Source organism: Octodon degus, unplaced genomic scaffold, assembly GCF_000260255.1.
Source record: "Octodon degus isolate 3935 unplaced genomic scaffold, OctDeg1.0 scaffold00251, whole genome shotgun sequence".
Lineage (NCBI taxonomy): Eukaryota > Metazoa > Chordata > Mammalia > Rodentia > Octodontidae > Octodon > Octodon degus.
The window spans coordinates 1460616-1479243 of NW_004524827.1; the positions used below are offsets into that span (position 1 = coordinate 1460616).

The 18628-nt window shown below is 36.1% G+C and overlaps 1 protein-coding gene and 1 pseudogene across 3 annotated transcripts in view; one reads left to right on the top strand and one right to left on the bottom strand.

Moving 5' to 3' along the window:
• Tenm1 (teneurin transmembrane protein 1) overlaps nt 1-18628 on the bottom strand; it is a 713845-nt gene that overhangs the window by 154463 nt on the left and 540754 nt on the right. For all 3 annotated transcript variants that reach the window (XM_004646075.1, XM_004646076.1, XM_004646074.1), the window contains exon 16: nt 6928-7047. In XM_004646075.1, coding sequence (XP_004646132.1) covers nt 6928-7047 — 120 coding nt within the window. The remainder of the gene's footprint in view (nt 1-6927; nt 7048-18628) is intronic.
• On the top strand, nt 646-2007 carry LOC105740966 (annotated as a pseudogene).

Genomic DNA, 18628 nt, shown 5'->3' on the forward strand with positions numbered 1-18628 from the left:
AAAAACAAGGGTCGCAATCCTGTTCACCGAAAATCTGAATTCAAAGCAGAAATGATCAAATGAGATAGACAAGGTCAGGGGGAAAATTCAGGAGGAGGAGATAACAGTCACACATATGTATGTACCAAGTTTGGGAGCACCCAGCTGTAAAACCCAAATTTTAAATGACATGAAAAATCAAATAACCAATATCACAATTATAAATATTACTGGTGCACACAACTATATAAAAGTGATAAATGACATGAAAAATCAAATAAGCATTAACACAATTATAATTGGTTTCTCAACACATCACTATCATAAAGAGACAGATCAACTGGAGAAAAATATCAACAAAGAAATATCAAAACTGAAATGAACCTGTCAACAAATGGACTTATGTCTGCAGAGTGTGTCACTCAACAATATTAGATGACACAGTCTTCTCAGCAGCATACAGGGCATTTTCCAATATAGACCACATACTAGCTCATATAACATGCCTTAATAAATGCAAGTAAATTGAAATTATTGGGCAACAGTAAACATCAATAGGAAAAGAAACCACAAATCTATATAAACACATGGAAATTAAATACCCTGCTGAACACCCAATTGGTCAACAGATAAAAGTAAAGCAGCTTTGGTAGCTGAGACTCCAAGATGGGGAAATCCTTTGCCAACTTCATGTGCAAAAAGGACTTTCATCCTGCGTCCAAATCCAAAATCAAGAAGGTATGGATGGCAGACCAGAAAAAAATCATATGATAAGAAGAAGCAAGAAGAATGAATGCAACAATATCTCAAAGAACAAGAATCATGACAACAGATAGCTTATGGGAGATGAACATGTAAAGAATGGCCTTAATTTCACATACAAGTCCCCACCAGGAGCTAAACAAGAAAACAGAGAAAGAAGAAACAGAGGGAGAGATGGAATACAAATTTGAATGGCAGAAGGTGGCTCCATGGAAAAAATATGCCAAAGATGATATGAACATCTGAGACCAGCCTTTTGGAATTCAGGTTCAAAATGTGAAGTGCATTAAATGTCATAAATGGGGTCATGTCAACACAGATCGTGAGCATCCCTTGTTTGGTCTTTCTGGAATCAATGCAAGTTCAATTCCCACTGACAGCTCAGGGCCATCGATGCACCCCTCGGGGCTAATAGTGGAGATGAAAAACAGTGGGTTTGCACTGAAACAAAATGGGCTGGGAAGAAACTTGACCGCAAATGATCCATCACAGGAGTATGTTGCAAGTGAAGGTGATGAAGATCCAGAAGTTGAATTCTTAAAGTCACTAACAGCCAAACAAAAACAGAAACTTCTCAAGAAATTGGACAGACTTGAAAAGAAAAATAAGAAAAAGAAAAGAGACAGAAAAAATAAAAAGTTACGCAAGACAAAAAGTAAACACAAAAAACATAAGTACAAATCCTCCTTCTCATCATCTTCCTCCTTTTCTTCCTCTTCCTCCTCTTCTTCCTCCTCTTCAGAGATTTCAAAAAGCAGCAGTAAGAGTGAGAGTGATAGCAAGGCAAAGAAGAAGAAAAAGAAGAAGAAAAAGAACAACAACAACAAGAAGAAGTGTTTAGGAAGTAACAACAGTGCTTCTGAAGGGAAGAAGTCTAAGAAGAGAAAACTTTGTGAAGAACCTTCAAGCCTTCACAGTAACAAGAAAACAGCCAGGGTAATACCTTGGTTCATACAAGGAGAGAGTTCTGGGGAGAACAGCAGCTAACCCAGCAGGCTGGGTTCTGAGCAGAAGTCCAGGATCTGCCCTGGGAGCCCTGAGAGGTGAGGAGCAGCAGGAAAGGAGGGGAGTGGTGGAAGCAGGAACAGGGAGAGGACAAGCAGCCGGGACCAGGGTCCCACTAGCTAGGAGCACAGGCAGATAAGGAACCGACCCCAGAAGAGTCCCTGCAGAGAGCGGAACAGAAGACAGGACACTGGGGATCCTCGGGCAGACAGATACAGAGGTGCTGATGAGCACCGGATGGACTCAGAGAATGAGGCCTGAGTGAGGCGAGAACAAAGAGCACACGTGTGAGGTTACCTGTGGATTAAAATCCACTTTCTCAGCGAACACTTCTAGTGAGGGCTGAAATACGTGCTGCTGTCCTTCTAATAAAAAGCACTATTTTAACTTCCTTCAAAAAAACAAACAAACAAACAAACAAAACAGCCAAAATGAGATAATTTCTACAATTAAATGATAATGCAGAATGAGCATACCAGAATTTATGGAACACAATGAAAGCAAACCTATGAGGAAAACTGATAACCATTAATTCCAACGTCAGAAAAACAGAGCGAGCTCAAATCAACAGCCTGATGTTAAACCTCAACTTCTGGAAAAAGAACAAGTCAAGCCCAAAACTTATACAAGGGAAGAGATTATAACATCAGACCAGAAATTAATACAATGAAAAATAGTACAAAAAACAATAAATTAAAGAGTTGGTTCTATGAAAGATTAAATAAAATTGACAAATCCTTAGCAAACCTTATGAAAAAAGGAAAGACTAAAATCCATTCAATTGGGAATGGAAAGGTAAAAACAATAATAGATCCTGCAGAAATTCAGAAGATCCTCAATACATACTTTGGGAAACTTTATGCTAATGAGATGGAAAACACAGAAGAAATGGGCAGATTCCTAGATATATACTAATTACCAAGACTGAATCAAGAAGATATAAAAATTCCAGGTGTATGAATTCACTCACCTACAATATTTAAATGGCAATGGAATACTCATCTCTGACAAAACGAAACAAAAAAGGGGATATAAATGAAGGACCATTTTGTATCTGTATGTACAAAATAGGATAGATATACAGCTAATTTCTCTTAATTCAATGGATAGAAAGTTTTGTTCTAATAGTGTTTGTGAACAGAATATCATGTTTGCATCATGTACTATGAATAACCACTACAAAGACAACAATATGTAATGTATTTATTATTGAAACTGTCCTACTAATCGGTTTTGAAACTGTCTCATTGCTATTTGTTTCTCAATAAAACTAATAAAGATAAAAAACAAATAAAAAAGAATATATAAAAATTCTAAATAACCCAACATCTGTCAATGAAATGAAGATGTAATTGAAAGCCTCCTAACAAGGAATATTTAGGATCTGATGGGTTCACTGCTCAATTCTAAAAGACATTTGGAAAACATATAATGCTGATACTTCTTAAACTTTTTAATGAAATTGAAAGGGAACCAATACTTCCAAATTCATCCCCAGAAGTAAGAATTACCCTGATTCCAAAACCAAGGAAGGATCCAACTAAGAGAACTGCAGACAAATCTTGTTAATGCAATAGATGTAACAAATACTCTGTAATATACTATCAAACACAATGTAGCAAATCATCAAGAAGATTATACACCATGACCAAGTAGAACTAAACCTAGGGATGCAGGGATAATTCAAATATGCAATTTAATAAATGCAATGTACTATATAAACAGCCATGGATGGACAAAGAACACACGATCATTTCAAAAGGTGCAAAAAAAAAAAAAAAAAAAGGATTTCACAATTCCAACATCCATTCATGATAAAAACATACATAAAGTTGGAATAATTTTTATGTCAATATGATGTAACCCATGCATGGCAAACCAACTGACAACATTGGTCAAACATAGAAAGCTTTCACTTTAAAATCAGGCACAAGCCAAAGATGTCTGGTTTTTCCACTCCTATTCACTATAGTTCAGGAAATATTAGCCAGAGAAAGTAGGCAAGTAAAGAAGCTAAATAAATAAAGGTAGGAGAAGTAGAAGTTAAGTTATCATTATTTGAAGTAAAATGATACTCTACATGGAAGATCCAAAAAATTACACCAAAAGACATCTAGACTTATTAACCAAATTCTGTTATGTAACTGGATATAATGTCAGGACTCAAAAATCAGTAACATTCATATGAGAGATAAATTACAGAACCTATAACTTTCACTAAAGCATTGAAAAAATGAAATACTTAGGAATCAGCCTAGCAAAGGAAGCATGAGACCTACAAATTGAAAAATATAGCACTCTGAAAAAGGAGTTTGAAGAGGTTATCAGAAATTTGAAAGATATTGCTTGCTTCTGGGTAGAAAGAGACAACATAATGGAAATGACCATACTTCCAATACTGAAATATAAATGTAATGCAATCCTAATAAAAATCATTAGCATACTTCATAACACAAGAAAAAATTTTTGTAAAATTTGTTTGGAACCAAGAGGTAGACCTAGACTAGCAAAACAATTCTGGTTAGCAAACAAGGCAGGGGCATCACAATCTTTGAGTTGAAATTACATGACAAAGTTACTGTGATAAAAACGGTATGATACTGACAAAAAAGCAGATGTAAGAATCAAAGAAACAGATTAGAGGATGCAGAAAGAACTACAAATGCACTCAGCCACCTGATCTTTGACAAAGGAGCTTCACATGTTCACTGTAAGGTTAGCCTTTTAAAAAAATGCTGCTGGACAAACTAACTTTTCATATGCCAAAGACTAAGATTAGACCCATGTTGCTCACCACAGACTGAAATAAAATCAAAATGGATCAAAGATCTAAATATTAAGGCAGAAACAGTAAATTTTCTGGAAGATAGGATAAGTAGAACTCTTGAAGACATAGGTGAAAGAAGCAGATTTTTAATAAACCCTGATCAAATGGGAAATATTACAAAGGCTCAACAAAAAGTTTTTGTACTGAAAAAGAAATCACCACAGAGTAAAGAGAAAACCCAAAGAGTAGGGAAAATTGCTAGTTGTTCTCCATTGGATATATATATATATATATATATATATATATATATATATATACACATATATATATTATAAGTGAAAAGCATTCACCCCCCAATCAAAAATGGGCTTCTGAAATGCATACATACTTCACAAAGGAGGAAGTAAAACTGGCATATGAATATATGAAAAAGTGTTTACTACCACCTGTCACTTGAGAAATGCAAGTTAAAACAATCCTGAGATTCTGTCTCATTCCAGAAGGAATGACTATTATCAAGAAATGAATCAATGGCACATGTTGTTTGGACTGTGTTGTAAGAGGAGCCCTTCTCCTCTGTTTGTATGAATGTGTACTGGCGCAACTACTACTAAAAGTTAACGTGGAGTTTACTCAAATAAATAGGACTAGAGCTCCCTATTCATCCTAATATTTCCCTTCCTAATATTTTCGCAAAAGAATTAAAAGCATCGTACTACAGAGGTATATACACACTCATTTTTATAGCAGTACAATTTGTAATAACTACATCTTGGAAACAGCACAAATGCCTATCAACCAATGAATGGATAAAGATGTGGGTATTTTTTATACAATGGAGTATTATTCATCCATAAAGGATAGACTTAAGACATTTGTAGGTAAATGGATGCACCTTGAGGCGCTATTCTTAAATGGAATAAATTAGGGGCACATGTGAAAATACTACATTGTTTCTCAGGAGTGAGAAACTCAAAGCGTAAATTTGTAATAGATATTGTGAAATGGGAAGAATGTGCTCAAATGAGAAATGGAACTGTGGAGGAGGCAGGGTGAACAAAGTGAAGAGAAAAGAAAAATAATGAGAAAAGAAAGAAAAATGGAAATGAAGCTTCTGTAGTAAGAGGGAAGAGGGGTTGAAGTGAGGGGAGGGAAAGGGCAAAAAAGAGGAAGCGATATATATCATATACAGATACAAGTTCTCTATGATGAATGTGATAATTATGTATATTTACATTGTGCCAATAAGTTTAATAAAAAAGAAAACTTTCTTGCATTATTTATGTCTTCTTTTCCAAGCATTTTCTTGACATGCAGTTGAAAAAATAAATTCAGCACAGGCCAAGTTGAATAATTAGCATTTTTAAGTGGTTAGAACTAATAAGGTTTGATTTTAAGTTCTCAAAATGAGACAGTCTTTCACAGTGTGATAAAGCTCCAAGTTAATGGGCCTTTTCTGGGAGTACTGAAGTGATTTGTTATGAGTACAACACATTAAGGTTAGTTACCTGGAGACTAGAACCCTATCAAAGCCATTACTAGTGTGCCTGAAAATCATAAATACCTTCAAGATGGACACGCTGCTCTATTTACCCAAATATTCTGAACAAATGTCTATCTAAATGACAGCTATGTGAATGTCGTGGTGAGTAAATCCTTTTCTATAGTGAAAAGGTTTTACTTAGCAATCTTTCTTCCCAGGTTTCAGAAAACCCAGAGAAGTCCTGGATGGTTGGTGCTTCAGGTTAAGTCAGTACAGTTATATAGACTGACTATGCTCATCAATCATTTGTGGTCTTTAAGCAATTCAGGAATCTAGGGAGGACACATCTCAGAAAGAAAGATCTTAATATATATTAAAATTTGAACTTTTGTGAAAACATAGTGGACATGTTCATTTCTGAAATATTTTGGGTCTGTTGTGAAAGAACAGCCCAAGCGTTCCATAGTTCCAAATTTCTTATTTGCACCATCTCAATGAAATTAGAGGTTGAATTTGGAGATGAAGTTGACTGAAATGTGCACAGTTTTACACATGGCAGGCTTACAAGATGACTTGAGAATGATACTGGAATGCTAAAAGACAAAAATGAGGAAATAAGTATCATCAATGGCTTTCCTACATACAACTAGAAAGAAGATGAACTTACTCCCATTTTCTTCTCATACTCGGGATTGAACCCAGGGCTGCTATACCACTGAGATACATCCCAAGTTACTTTTTTGGGAGACAGGGCCTTGTTTAATAGATGGTACCTGAACTTGTGTTCTTCCTGCCACAACTTTCCAAAGTGCTGGAATTAGAGGCATGTGCTAGCACACCCAGATTTACTACATTTTCTTGAACTATGGCTTAATCCTTGGTGAAAGTGAGTGCTTTTCGCCTACAATGTTCAGAAGCAATATTGACATACCTTCCATCTTGCCGGCTGATGGTAAATCCATAATCACTGTGGTGCAAGAAACTGACATTCACTCCCACAAGAGGGGTTCCATCCACAGCCACAACTTGGCCACGTATTACACAAGCACGCCTGAAAAACAAAAGAAAAGCAAATAAGAAAACATAATAAGGTTAAACTGTAAATGCCAACTTGTAGAAACTTTGAGAAATGGTCAAGTATAACTAGAAAAACAAAATTTTCACCAACTAGTATTAAGTATTAATACCTATTTTATGTAGTGCATGTGCATTTTTTATCTTCCAAAGTTAGGATCATACTAGGTATAAATCTTAATTCTCATATGTTTAAGTTAATAGTATATTATTAACATCACCCAATATAATTAGAAATTCCTTAAACTATGTCTGTTATTATATATCTTATCTTTCAAATGGCACTTCATAACTTGCTTAAACTACTACTTACTTTAAGAAATTTAGTTCCTCCTTATTTCTTTTCCTGTATTAAATTTCTAATTTCCTTGGGACATAATCTTAGTCGTAGAAGGATGCTTTTCTCTTATCAAAGTTAATCCCAGTGGCTAAAACATAATACACTGTGCATATGATTAGAGTTTCTGTTAACCATCTCTCTCCCACTACCTATTCCTGGCTTCTTACCATAGGCAATTAGCAGTTATCAACATGCTGTGTCATTTTCTGTGCACTTATATACAAATGTATGAACATGTTATAGGCTATTGATGCATACACTCCTAATTGTTTTGTCTGGAATGAACCCAACAAAACAAACTTAGCTAGGTGAACATCAAGTTAAAGCCTACATGGGAGACATGATACTTGACTATGGCATCCTGATATTGTTGCCTAATTAAAAATATTGTAGAACATTTCTCCTTTAAGTAAAGGAGTCTCATCTTTGCCAAAGAATGGGATTCACTTAAAATAGCCCCTAAATAGGCCTGTCTATAAGGGAAATAGCTCAGTAAAATATCTCTTAGTTTCTTCTCTAGTCTAGCTGATAAGCTGTAACGAATTCCAAGAGTCTGGCAGTCTAGACGACCCTGTGATACTTACAAGCAAAGACTTTTTGAAGGTAGGGGGCAAGGATATGTATTTTTTTTTAACTGGAGTTCAATCCTAGTCTTGGGAGCTCTGAGCTCTTGACCATGCATTTTAAAGCTGGAACTGGCACAGTCAAGGAAGACTGAACAAGGTCAATGATTTTTCCTAGGGCATGAATGTTAGCTTTTTTACCAACTGAGATTCAGGATATCTTGGAAAGCTCAATCTTGGATTAAAAAGGACCTGTTATTTGGGTCAGCAGGCTTTTCAGAATATCCTTAGTGCTGTTATTTTACCCTGGGATTATACCTTCTTCTATAAGAATCAGAACACCAAGGAGAGTATCTAAAGGCTCACAGTCACAGAGCTTGTTTGTGGAAAAATACAGAGGAAAACAAAACAAAACAAAATAAAGCAAAAACAAAAAAAACCCCTCAAATACCTCAGAATAAGCAACAAAGTTACTAGTTAGAGTTTGTTTTAGTCAATAAACCTCATAACTAAATTCTACTGCAATCAAAGGAATTGCTTATAAATTCTACTGATAGGATTTATGGTGAATTATCTCAGACCTCTCCATAACACAAATTACAAACCATTAAATATTGTGCAAAGGTAAACTAGTATAATTATAGTTATTGGTGCTTGTATATAGTTTGAGCTCCAGACCAAAATTCTGAGTTTCAAACATAGATCAGTAGCTTTCTTTCTCCTATGAATTACATAAAACATGGTGCTGAGTGGCACACAGATGGAATACAGACACTTGCTTTGCCATGTCTGCTTTTCCCAGCGTCTGTATCATTTCAACGTCCTATTTGTTCTAATGGAAAAGACATTTTAAGTCTGAGTTCTGGATTTTGAACTTATCCTGACAAATCTGATACCAGATTCACAGTCCAATGTAACAAAATATAGATGACATCTTTGGTTATATACAGTAAACTTTCAGAGGGCTTTATAAAGCAATATTTGAATAATTTAAATGGGTATAGATTAAGTGGAAATGGGTGTAGATTAAATGGAAACAAGCCATGGCAGTCTCCTACTAATTACACAAGAATTAGAGCTGGGGTACTGAGAAGAGACTCTGCTGGTGAAGCCAAACCTCTTAGAAATAGGTTAAACATTGCTTCTTAAGCCCCTGATGCTGTTGGCTTTCTTGGAGTGTGGTAAAGGTTAATTAAAAACTTGCCAATATTCCACAAGTTAACAAGCTGACATTTATAAAAGTAATGCCTACCTAGCTGCTTGGTGAATCCCTACTGGAAAGATAATTCTACCTGCACTCATTTTATTTTTCCACATTAATCCAGACATTGTACCTTTCGACAGCTGTACTAGGCTCAATTATTTTTGTTTTTATTTTGTCAAGCCTAGTTGGCATTATTTCCTCATATTTTATGACAAACACAGATCAGTCTCTTCTTCTTTTGCTTCTCTTTTATTTTCTGTATGGCTTATATTTATGAATGATCCAGGCTGGTGAGTGAAATTCTCATAAAAGTCATCATTATTCTGTACATTTCCTTTGTATTCCTCTCTTCCTTCATTGTGTATCTCATTTTGAGTAGATTTGCTTTTTGGTTCTTCTGATGCTTAATATTCCTTGTATTTTATGAAGTACAGAGATTTGTGTGATAACTGCTCATCAAAGTCATCATTATTCAACACATTGTCTACCTGTTCTTCTCATTCATTTCACTCTTCATCCTTCATAAATAATGCACAAAGACTTGTCGTTCAACTCTCCTACTTTTTATTCCTCATATTTTATGATGTATGCCAACTTATAGCACATGATAAAGTCTAACAAAACTTATTACTGTAAATTTATCAGTATTGAACTCTCTTGATAATGTATTAGACTTTAAATGCCCAAAGTTTTCTCTGTCTTGCTGCATTTGCTCCTATTATTTACACACTCTACACCATCCATTTTTCACAAGAATAACTCTTAACTCTTTTTATTTTTGGATTGTGAGTATTTACTGTAGTCCATGACCAATATCAGTCATTTAAATTGTCTAAATTTTTGGATAGTTTTAAAGTATTCTTTTTAAGTTTTAGTAAGCTTGCCTGCCACCACATATAGAAACCCAGGGGAAGAAAATCTACTTTTCAGGCAAACTCTTTATTTTCAAAAGAAAGTTCTTGATCCTTCTCACTAGTCTGGGCTCCACTGGCTCCAAATAACCTTTAGGTAGCCTTCATACGTATTTTTGGCAAAGATGATAGTGTAGTGCTTTGTACAGTTCGACTGCTATTTTGTGGATTTCTGGATTCTAAACTCAATTTTCTTTCTAATTGGATGATAGTGTTGTATCTTTCCTGTTTTCCCTGATTCACACAGCCACTAACAGGTAATTTCTCTCCCATTTATATAACCTGTTCTGATTATCCTTTTCAGATCCAAGGCAGCCTGTATAACTCCTCTGTTTCCAAGGTTAGAGCCAAGTGAGGAGTGAAATGTGTGTGTGGTAGGGGTCTGCTTTGTTAGTGCTACAATCTTACTTTCTGTGCTCTCTTCTATTCCCATTATCGTTCCTCTGTGTTTCCTACCCCAACGTCCTCAGGTTCTTTGACTCACATCTAAATTAGGCAGTTCTACTTGCCCTGGCCTTGGCTTGTATCTGAGAAGAATGTTGAGCGCTTCAATTTTTGCCACATGAAAATGACTCTTAACCTGAATTCTAGTCCTATGAGGATCTTTTTCTGAAATCCTTTCAGTTCAATAATACAGAAAGAAATCTTCTGAATCTTTCAAGCCAGAAAACAGAAGCTATTCTGTGCATTGCCATGAATCTGGGCTTGCTCATGTGTGCAGCAGATATTTGCCCTGTGTAATCATCTTTTGTGCTGGTTGTGAACCTGTGTGTGTGTGTGTGTGTGTGTGTATGTGCATGCACACACATATGTGTGTGTTTGTGTACTCCTAGTGGTAGATGCTGCATGCTTTATATTTTTGCCTGGGGCTCTCCTTTGATTCACAGACATGGATGAGCAGCTTTGTTTCCTTGAACCTTTAAGAATAAGAACCTCTGCCTGCTGTTACTGGTTATATAGCAAGAAAACCTAAACTTAGATGCACATGTACAACGTGACTTTAAAAACATGCATCGGGAAGAGCACCCCTCACAAGTGTCTCTTCTCCTATTCTCTGGAGAATGCAGGCTGCTGCCAAACTGTCCACCTGCTGTCACTATGCTAAAGCAGCAATCCCAAAGGAATTGCTTCCGCACTTTAACTAAATGTGAATCCTTCAAGTGTTTGGAGGTTGGTCTAAAGCATAGGGCAGCTTGGGAAATGCAAGTCAGAATATGCTTTACTGGGAACCTTATTTAACTAACAAGCTGCTTGTTAGACTGCTCTGATGTAAGAGGTCTAATTCATTTTGTATTTGCTATTTTCATGGCATAGTCAAATTATCCTTAGCCTCCAATCAACTCTTGGTTCCATTTTCTTCTTTCCTTATTTGTTGTCTTTTGTCTTTTGTGTCAAATTTCCAATATTCATTCAACACCTCAGACAACTGCATTAACCTTAAGCACAAAAGTTGGTTTGAAAAACAAGGCTGAAAACTAAATTGCTGAAAGAAGAGGTAATTTACTACATTGTATTTCTGATTAAAATCTTTCATAAGGACAATGAAGCTTGGGACTAGGAAAGTTGTAACTGTTTGCTTTTGTTACTAACACAAGCATCAGCAACCTTTGAAGGGTAACATTAAAAATCAAGTACCTAGCCAGCGGGGGATATAGCAGAAGGTGGTGAGGTTAGGCTGTTTTCTCCAAAGGAACAGATGAAACCTTTTCCACAAGCTGACATCCTAGGTCAAGAGAGCATTGACAAAGCCTGGGATGGAAGAAGTCATGCGAATCCTCTGCTCACTAGGGTTTGTTCACTGATGAGTCGTCAGGTGGCAGATGTTTTTAAGGGGCAGAACCCTATTGTGTGTGAGGTGTGCTTTGACAGAGTTCCTCTGACTTCTTTCCACTGGCTTATCCGACACTAATCCCACAGTTTGTAGAGTCTTGCTTCTAGGGGCCCACTGGAATGTGAATACCCATTGGTGGTTGGGACCAAGGGCTTATGATGTTTCTGTTATCCCTTGTCATCATATCTCTAGAATACAACATTGGGATTTTGGTATTGGTCCTCCGTCCTTCCCAGGAGTCATTCTTTCCCATAGATGAGCAATTCTCAAACTTGATCAGGCATCAGAATTCTTTGCAAGGTTTTTATATTTTGTATCTTTTAAAAATGTATTTAGTACAGGGTCTACAGTGTCTCACTACACAGATTGGACTTGTAGTGATCCTCCTGTTTTCAACCTACCAAGTGCTGGGATTACAGGCGCGTGCCACCATGCCCAGTTTCAGTCAGCACCTCAGCACACCCAGGGAGTAGGGCCGGCATGGCACGCCAAGGATCAAACTCAGTTCCTGCATCTGCGAAAGCAGGTGCTTTAATCTGCTGAGCTATCTGGCCTGCCCTTCTTGGGGGGGCTTTTAAAAACACTGATTGTTGGACCTCATCTCCAGAATTTCTGACTCAGTAGTTCTGGTGTGAAGCATGATAATTTCTTTCTTTCTTTCTTTCTTTCTTTCTTTCTTTCTTTCTTTCTTTCTTTCTTTCTTTCTTCCTTCCTTTCTTTCTTCTTCCCTTTCTCCTTCTCCTTCTCTTTCTTTTTTTTTTTTTTTTTTGGTGGAATTGGGGATTGAACTCAGGCCCTTGCCCTTGCTGGGGAAGTCAAACTAAAACTTGATCCAGGTCTATCACCATACACTAAGCTAAGGTCAAAATGGATTAAAGATCTAAAAATTAAAACAGAAACACTAAATCTCCTGGAAGAGAAAGTAGGAGGAACTCTTGAAGACATAGGGGTAGGCAAAGAGTTCATGAACAAAAATCAGATTGCACGGGAAACACTTGAAAGAATTAACAACTGGGATCTTCTCTTTCTGCTTCTCCTTTTCCTTCTTCTTCTTGAGAATAGGTCTCAATATGCAGTTCAAAGAAATAAAGCCATGCTGTTAAGTTGAGCTGTGGGGGACTCAGGTCAACAATTTCGGACATTGCCAGTCAAGTGGAAGGCCCAATACTATTATGGGCTACTGGACTCTTTTAGAATATTTTGCTGAGTTTACACACCTATAATATTCAATAACGGAACTTAGAAAAAAATGGGGTATACAGATGAATGTCCATTTTGCATCTGTGTATTCAAAGTGGTTGGGATAGATATATAGTTACATTCTGTTAATGAATAGAATGATTTGTTCTAATGGTGTTTGTAAATAGGATCACAAGTCCGCATCTTGTACAGCAATTAACCACTAAGAAGAATATATGCAGTGTATTATTTGTTGAAAAATAAAAAAAATATGCAGTTCAGGCTGGCCTTGAGCTCACTGTGTAGCCCAGGCTGGTCTCGAACTCACGGTGATCCTTTTGCCTCAGCCTCCTGAGTGCAGGGATTATAGGCGTGCACTACCACACCTGGCTGAATTTATATTTATAACAAGTTCTCAAGGAGGCTGATCTTGCCTGTCTAAAGGGCCAACATTAAGAGCTGCTGTTTATTGAAAGCAGGGCCTTAGTATAATCAGCCAATGAATGTGTTTGAATTCTTGGGGAAGAAGGCAGGGAGCATAAACCATATAACATCAAGCAAATCAACAGACTGGCTTGCAATCTCATCATTATGAAATCCATGATGTGACTTTTAACTCTTCCTCATGAGCCTCTGGTGAAAGGCTTGCAGCAACTGTAGTTTGGGGAGTCATATTGAGACTATCATGACAAAGTCGTGGAAGAACTATAAAATGGATGATGGGATCCCTTTAAACTCAGAAAACATAAAGTGGAAATATGTTTTAAAGCAATCTGTCTGTCTCAAATAAGTTTAACTTTCTCCCTCACTCCTATTATTCTTATTACACAGTGCTTGTAGGCATGTTATTGCACTTGCCATTGCCAATCTTGGATGACAGTTATAGATTTGTCTTTCTTATTAGATAGTCACTCCAAGGCAAAAAAATGTGCATTTTTTCTGTGTCCTTCTCCATGATTGAGGTACTCAGCACATGATCAAAAAAGATTCATATCATTCCACCTCAAATATTTTTATATAAAGTTGTAAGGTACTTGCAACATATCCTCATGGCACTGCGTCAATGGTTTCAGAGACTACTTTAAGGTTTTTATGTGACAGATCCCTTCCAATTCATTTATAAAAACCAACATTTTGGATTGCGCATTATGACATTCTCATCATGAAAGTTTCGTTTCATAATTGACTACTTCAGGGAATTAAAAAGTACACATGTAATTGACAAGAATGCATGAATAGTCTTCCTCAAAGCCTTAAATTATGCACACTAGCGCCATTATTCTTTTTATATATTATCATACAACTGCTATTTGATATTTCATAATTTAAATACCATTGAAGTTTCTAATATCCAGGTTGGGGGAGTTCCACAGAACATATGCTGTTTATGATATATGTTATCTAAGCTGGTACAGCACCATGAAAACATTTAATGTCATAGCATCAATCAGTTTTCATGTTCTAAAAATGTGAAGTTCATGTGCAAGCCCAATAAAATCTCATTAGTTTTTACTTAAATATAGCAGGCTGATTTAATCCTGTTCTGTTGTTACTAACCCAAATAAATATCACCTACCAAATGGGTAACATTAAAAGCAGCTGGGAGCATTACCCATCAACATTCTAGGGCTCTGGGAAAGGTGGTGCTATTGAAAATGCAGATAGCTTTTTAAGCAGAATTATTTTCCTCATGGCTGGTGATGTTTCAAGTAAAACAAAATGGGGGCACTCACCCTGAGGTAGGGTTGCTATTTTCCCATCTGCCCTAGTAATTGCTTGTCAAAAGTATGCTTGCTTTGGATGCCTGAGATCCCCAAAGTAATGGGAAAAAGATCAAGTGTTTTGAAGCAATAAGAAAACTGACGACACAGTCACATTTTCAGGACTGCATAAGTGCCAGTTTGCTTCATTTAGAAACATGATTATTTTTTGTCCAGAATTTGAATCCTTCAATATTTGTCCTGTAAGCCCTTGCAACTCTTGAATAGTCTGAAGTTTTTCTTTTTTGGTTTTTTTGTGTTTTGCTTGTTTTACAGTTTACTCAATGGCTTAATCTTTTTAATCATCCTTATGGGGTTTTGTTAACCTCATTAACCTTCCTCTTCACTTCTCTGTGGCTCTGCCTTGAAAATAATGGATAGTAATTAAATACAGGGCAGGTCCCTCTCTTTGGCTGTTTCCTGTGCAAGGAGAAAGTGCTCCTTAGATGCAGCCACCAGTGGTTTTTACCTCTGCATTGCTAGTAATCACCAATGTGACTTTACCTAAGAAGTGTGCTTCATTTGCTCCTTAAAGTGGGGATACCAGTTCTTTCCCATCTTTTCCCCATTATCTCATAAAGATATTATAATAATCACCTTACTCACTGAATTGACCACTGATTGGACTTAACTTTTCAAATTGTCTTCAAAGCCTGATAAATCTTTTTACTCTGACTAATATGTGTCTGTCTCTGTCTGTCTGTCTGTCTGTCTGTCTGTCTGTCTGTCTGTCTCTCTCTCTCTCTCTCTCTCTCTCTCTCTCTCTCATCTCTATGTCTATAATTCACATACTATGAGCCAGTCACTATGCCAGTTTCCTTAACTGATTTCATTTAAAATACATACAACCTTAAATAGGTACAATAGTTAGTCTTTTGCAACTTGTTTTGATCTTTTTGAGACAGGAGCTCTCTACTCAGTTTAGGCTATCCTTGAATGTGCAGCAGTCCTCCTGACTCAGCCTCCCCAGTGCTGGGATTATAGGCATAAACCACCACCACAACCCCTCTGGCCTACTGGAATTGTTTTGAAAATGAAAAAATAGATTTAAAGAGGATTTAAAAAATACTTGCTCTAAGAACCTGAGCTGTACTGCAGATGTTTCTGAGTTAATATTTAAGTGAGGTGGCTACAAATCAAAATGCTCACCTGTAAAGATGGTTCTTTCCATAGGAAATGATTACCTATAGAAATGCACCAATGGGTTAGCACTTTCTATGTGCATGGTTTGTAGAGAAGATAAGCTACAGAATGTTAGTGACTCATTCCCACCCAACTTGTTTTGCCCCTACCCTCTCAGGAGAAAACGAAGTGATTGAACCAGCTAAAGAGTCACTGCAAGCATGTAGCATGGTTGAGAAGTAGGAAATAATGATTTGAGGTCTTTGAGTATTTATCTTAAATGAACAATAAGTGGTGTAGATAAAATACTAGATGATATCTTTTCATGCACAGATAACATGAAGATAGCTATGGCATAACTAATTGCAATTATTAAGCATGTTAGAACATCTCAGATTCAAAATATCAGAAATAATCAATTGAATAACCTTTTGAAGATTCACACTCTGATTTCACTTTTCTTTGCCCAAGAGTATTTTCAAAGAAGTGAAGGTCATAAATTCTTTCTTTTTGGTATTTTCAGGTGCTGACTGCTGATTACAGAAACTAGTCAACACTAGAAATCCGGGAACATTCACTAGTTTATGATTTGAAATGAGGCTTGGAAGTGTGTTTCATGAATTTTAGTATTAGACAAAGTAGTTATCTGAAATTCAGGAGATCCTGTCTTCACATGCATAACACCTTTCACATAATCAAGATCAAAGTGCTGTATTATCAACTATCAACAACCTTATTTTCCACTGAGGAAAACTGCAGAAGCAATAAACAAAGGAGGCTTCTAGGAAAAGCAAGATGGATAGACAACAGAATCATATGAAAACATAGCCAAGACAAACCATATAGTTTAATACTTGGACAAAGATAGATTTGAGGATATTGCTCTTCTCTGAAGAGCTTTCCCCCGAGTTCTTAGTCTATCCAATTTGTTCAGCAACATTTGGTTTGCTTATCAACATGTAGTTGTATACCTGATATAATGCTTTTCATATGACTAGATTAAAAACATAAAAATGTGCCTTTATCATACACACTTAACAGTGTTTTAACAGATTCACAAAAATGTTAAACACAACTAATATGTATTCAAATTTGTACAAAATTATGGAATTATTATATAATGCACTGTCTGAGGATTACTTGTAAATGCAAAAAGCTGTGAATGCAAATTCTGTGTATTCTTGAATGATATACTAACATTTTATTCCTTTTTGTTTTTTAATGTTCTAAAATACAGTCTTTTCTTATGTTTATTTTCATAATTCCAAATAAATAACTGCTATCTAAATATTGGATTCCTTCTAGATTTAATAAATTGTCGAAGCACAATTTCTTTCTCGTCATGACTGTATTGTCTAAGGCTGTTGCTAATTAATCTATCTGGAACTTATTCAGTTTGTCTAAGGTATTCAAATTCTCTCAGTGTTCTTCTAGAGGGAAGGCACTCCAGTGATTTATCAGTAAAACCTAGTATATTAACCAATGGGTAGTAATTCTTTGAAAAATTACTTTCTTAGTTTTACATTTCCATTGCATGTACTGTGGCAGAATATTAATTCAGTTGTTCACCTTAAGCTCAGTAGCAGCATCAGCTTGTATGAAAATCAACTGTTTAAGAATTCAGGTGGCAAGAAATATACTCAGATCCTCTAAGATGGTAATGAACAACCAACCTATGGCATTCATGCTGCAGTGGGCTGTGTGTATTCCTGAAAGCTCCAAAAGGTTTGACATCACTGATCTAAGACATCAATGAGGGTGATAAGGACTCTCTTCCAGTGTACATCCTTAGAAAATATTTCAGACTACTATCTAAACTGACCATTCTGGTACACTTGCCTTTCTGTATCTTACTTGACAGAGCTTATACCTTCTTGACATTACCCTCTTCCATTATTGTCTCTTTTCCTCACTATATGAACAGATGTTTGTTCCTTTTAGTCTACAAAGCCTATGATAGTGCTTATCACTAAGGGAAGAAATGAACCAATTTAACATTGTAAGGTCATCAATCCCAAGTGAAATGACTATTAATATCCCTCAACATGGATTATCTTGAAAGTAACTAGGGTTTGTCATAACATGACTCCCATATGTAGGTGATGGGAATTTTTTTGAGTGGCAAATGCAAGGTTTTTGATGATTGCTTTTATTTCTTAAATACATTTCTCTAGTTAAAATGTTTTAAATTGTATAAAGCGTTGTTTATCACTCTAAATTTCAAAGGATGAAACTGATTCCATATAGTTCAGCTACTCTCCGTCGCAGTAACTTTTGTATTTTTATTGAAAGTCATCAATAATCTCTGTTTCTGGGCTAATTTTTTAATAATTTATTACTTTAACTTTACATAAAAATTAAAACAAAGTTTCAAAACAAAATAACAAGAGAATAGCAATAGTTAATACACTTCATATAGTTATCTTTAAAGCAGTTACTCAGAGTACAAAACATGGGCATATAAAGTTCTCCAAATGAAATTAGCAAAAATCTTTTTTTAATGAACTAAGAAAAGTAGTAGTATAATTATTGTTATTATTATCATTTTTTTTGGTTGATTTGGTGTGAGTATCTGGGAATAGAACCACAGCATTCTGAGCCTGACTGCTTTGTTTAAGCAAGCACTTAAACAACTGAGGGGAGTGTGC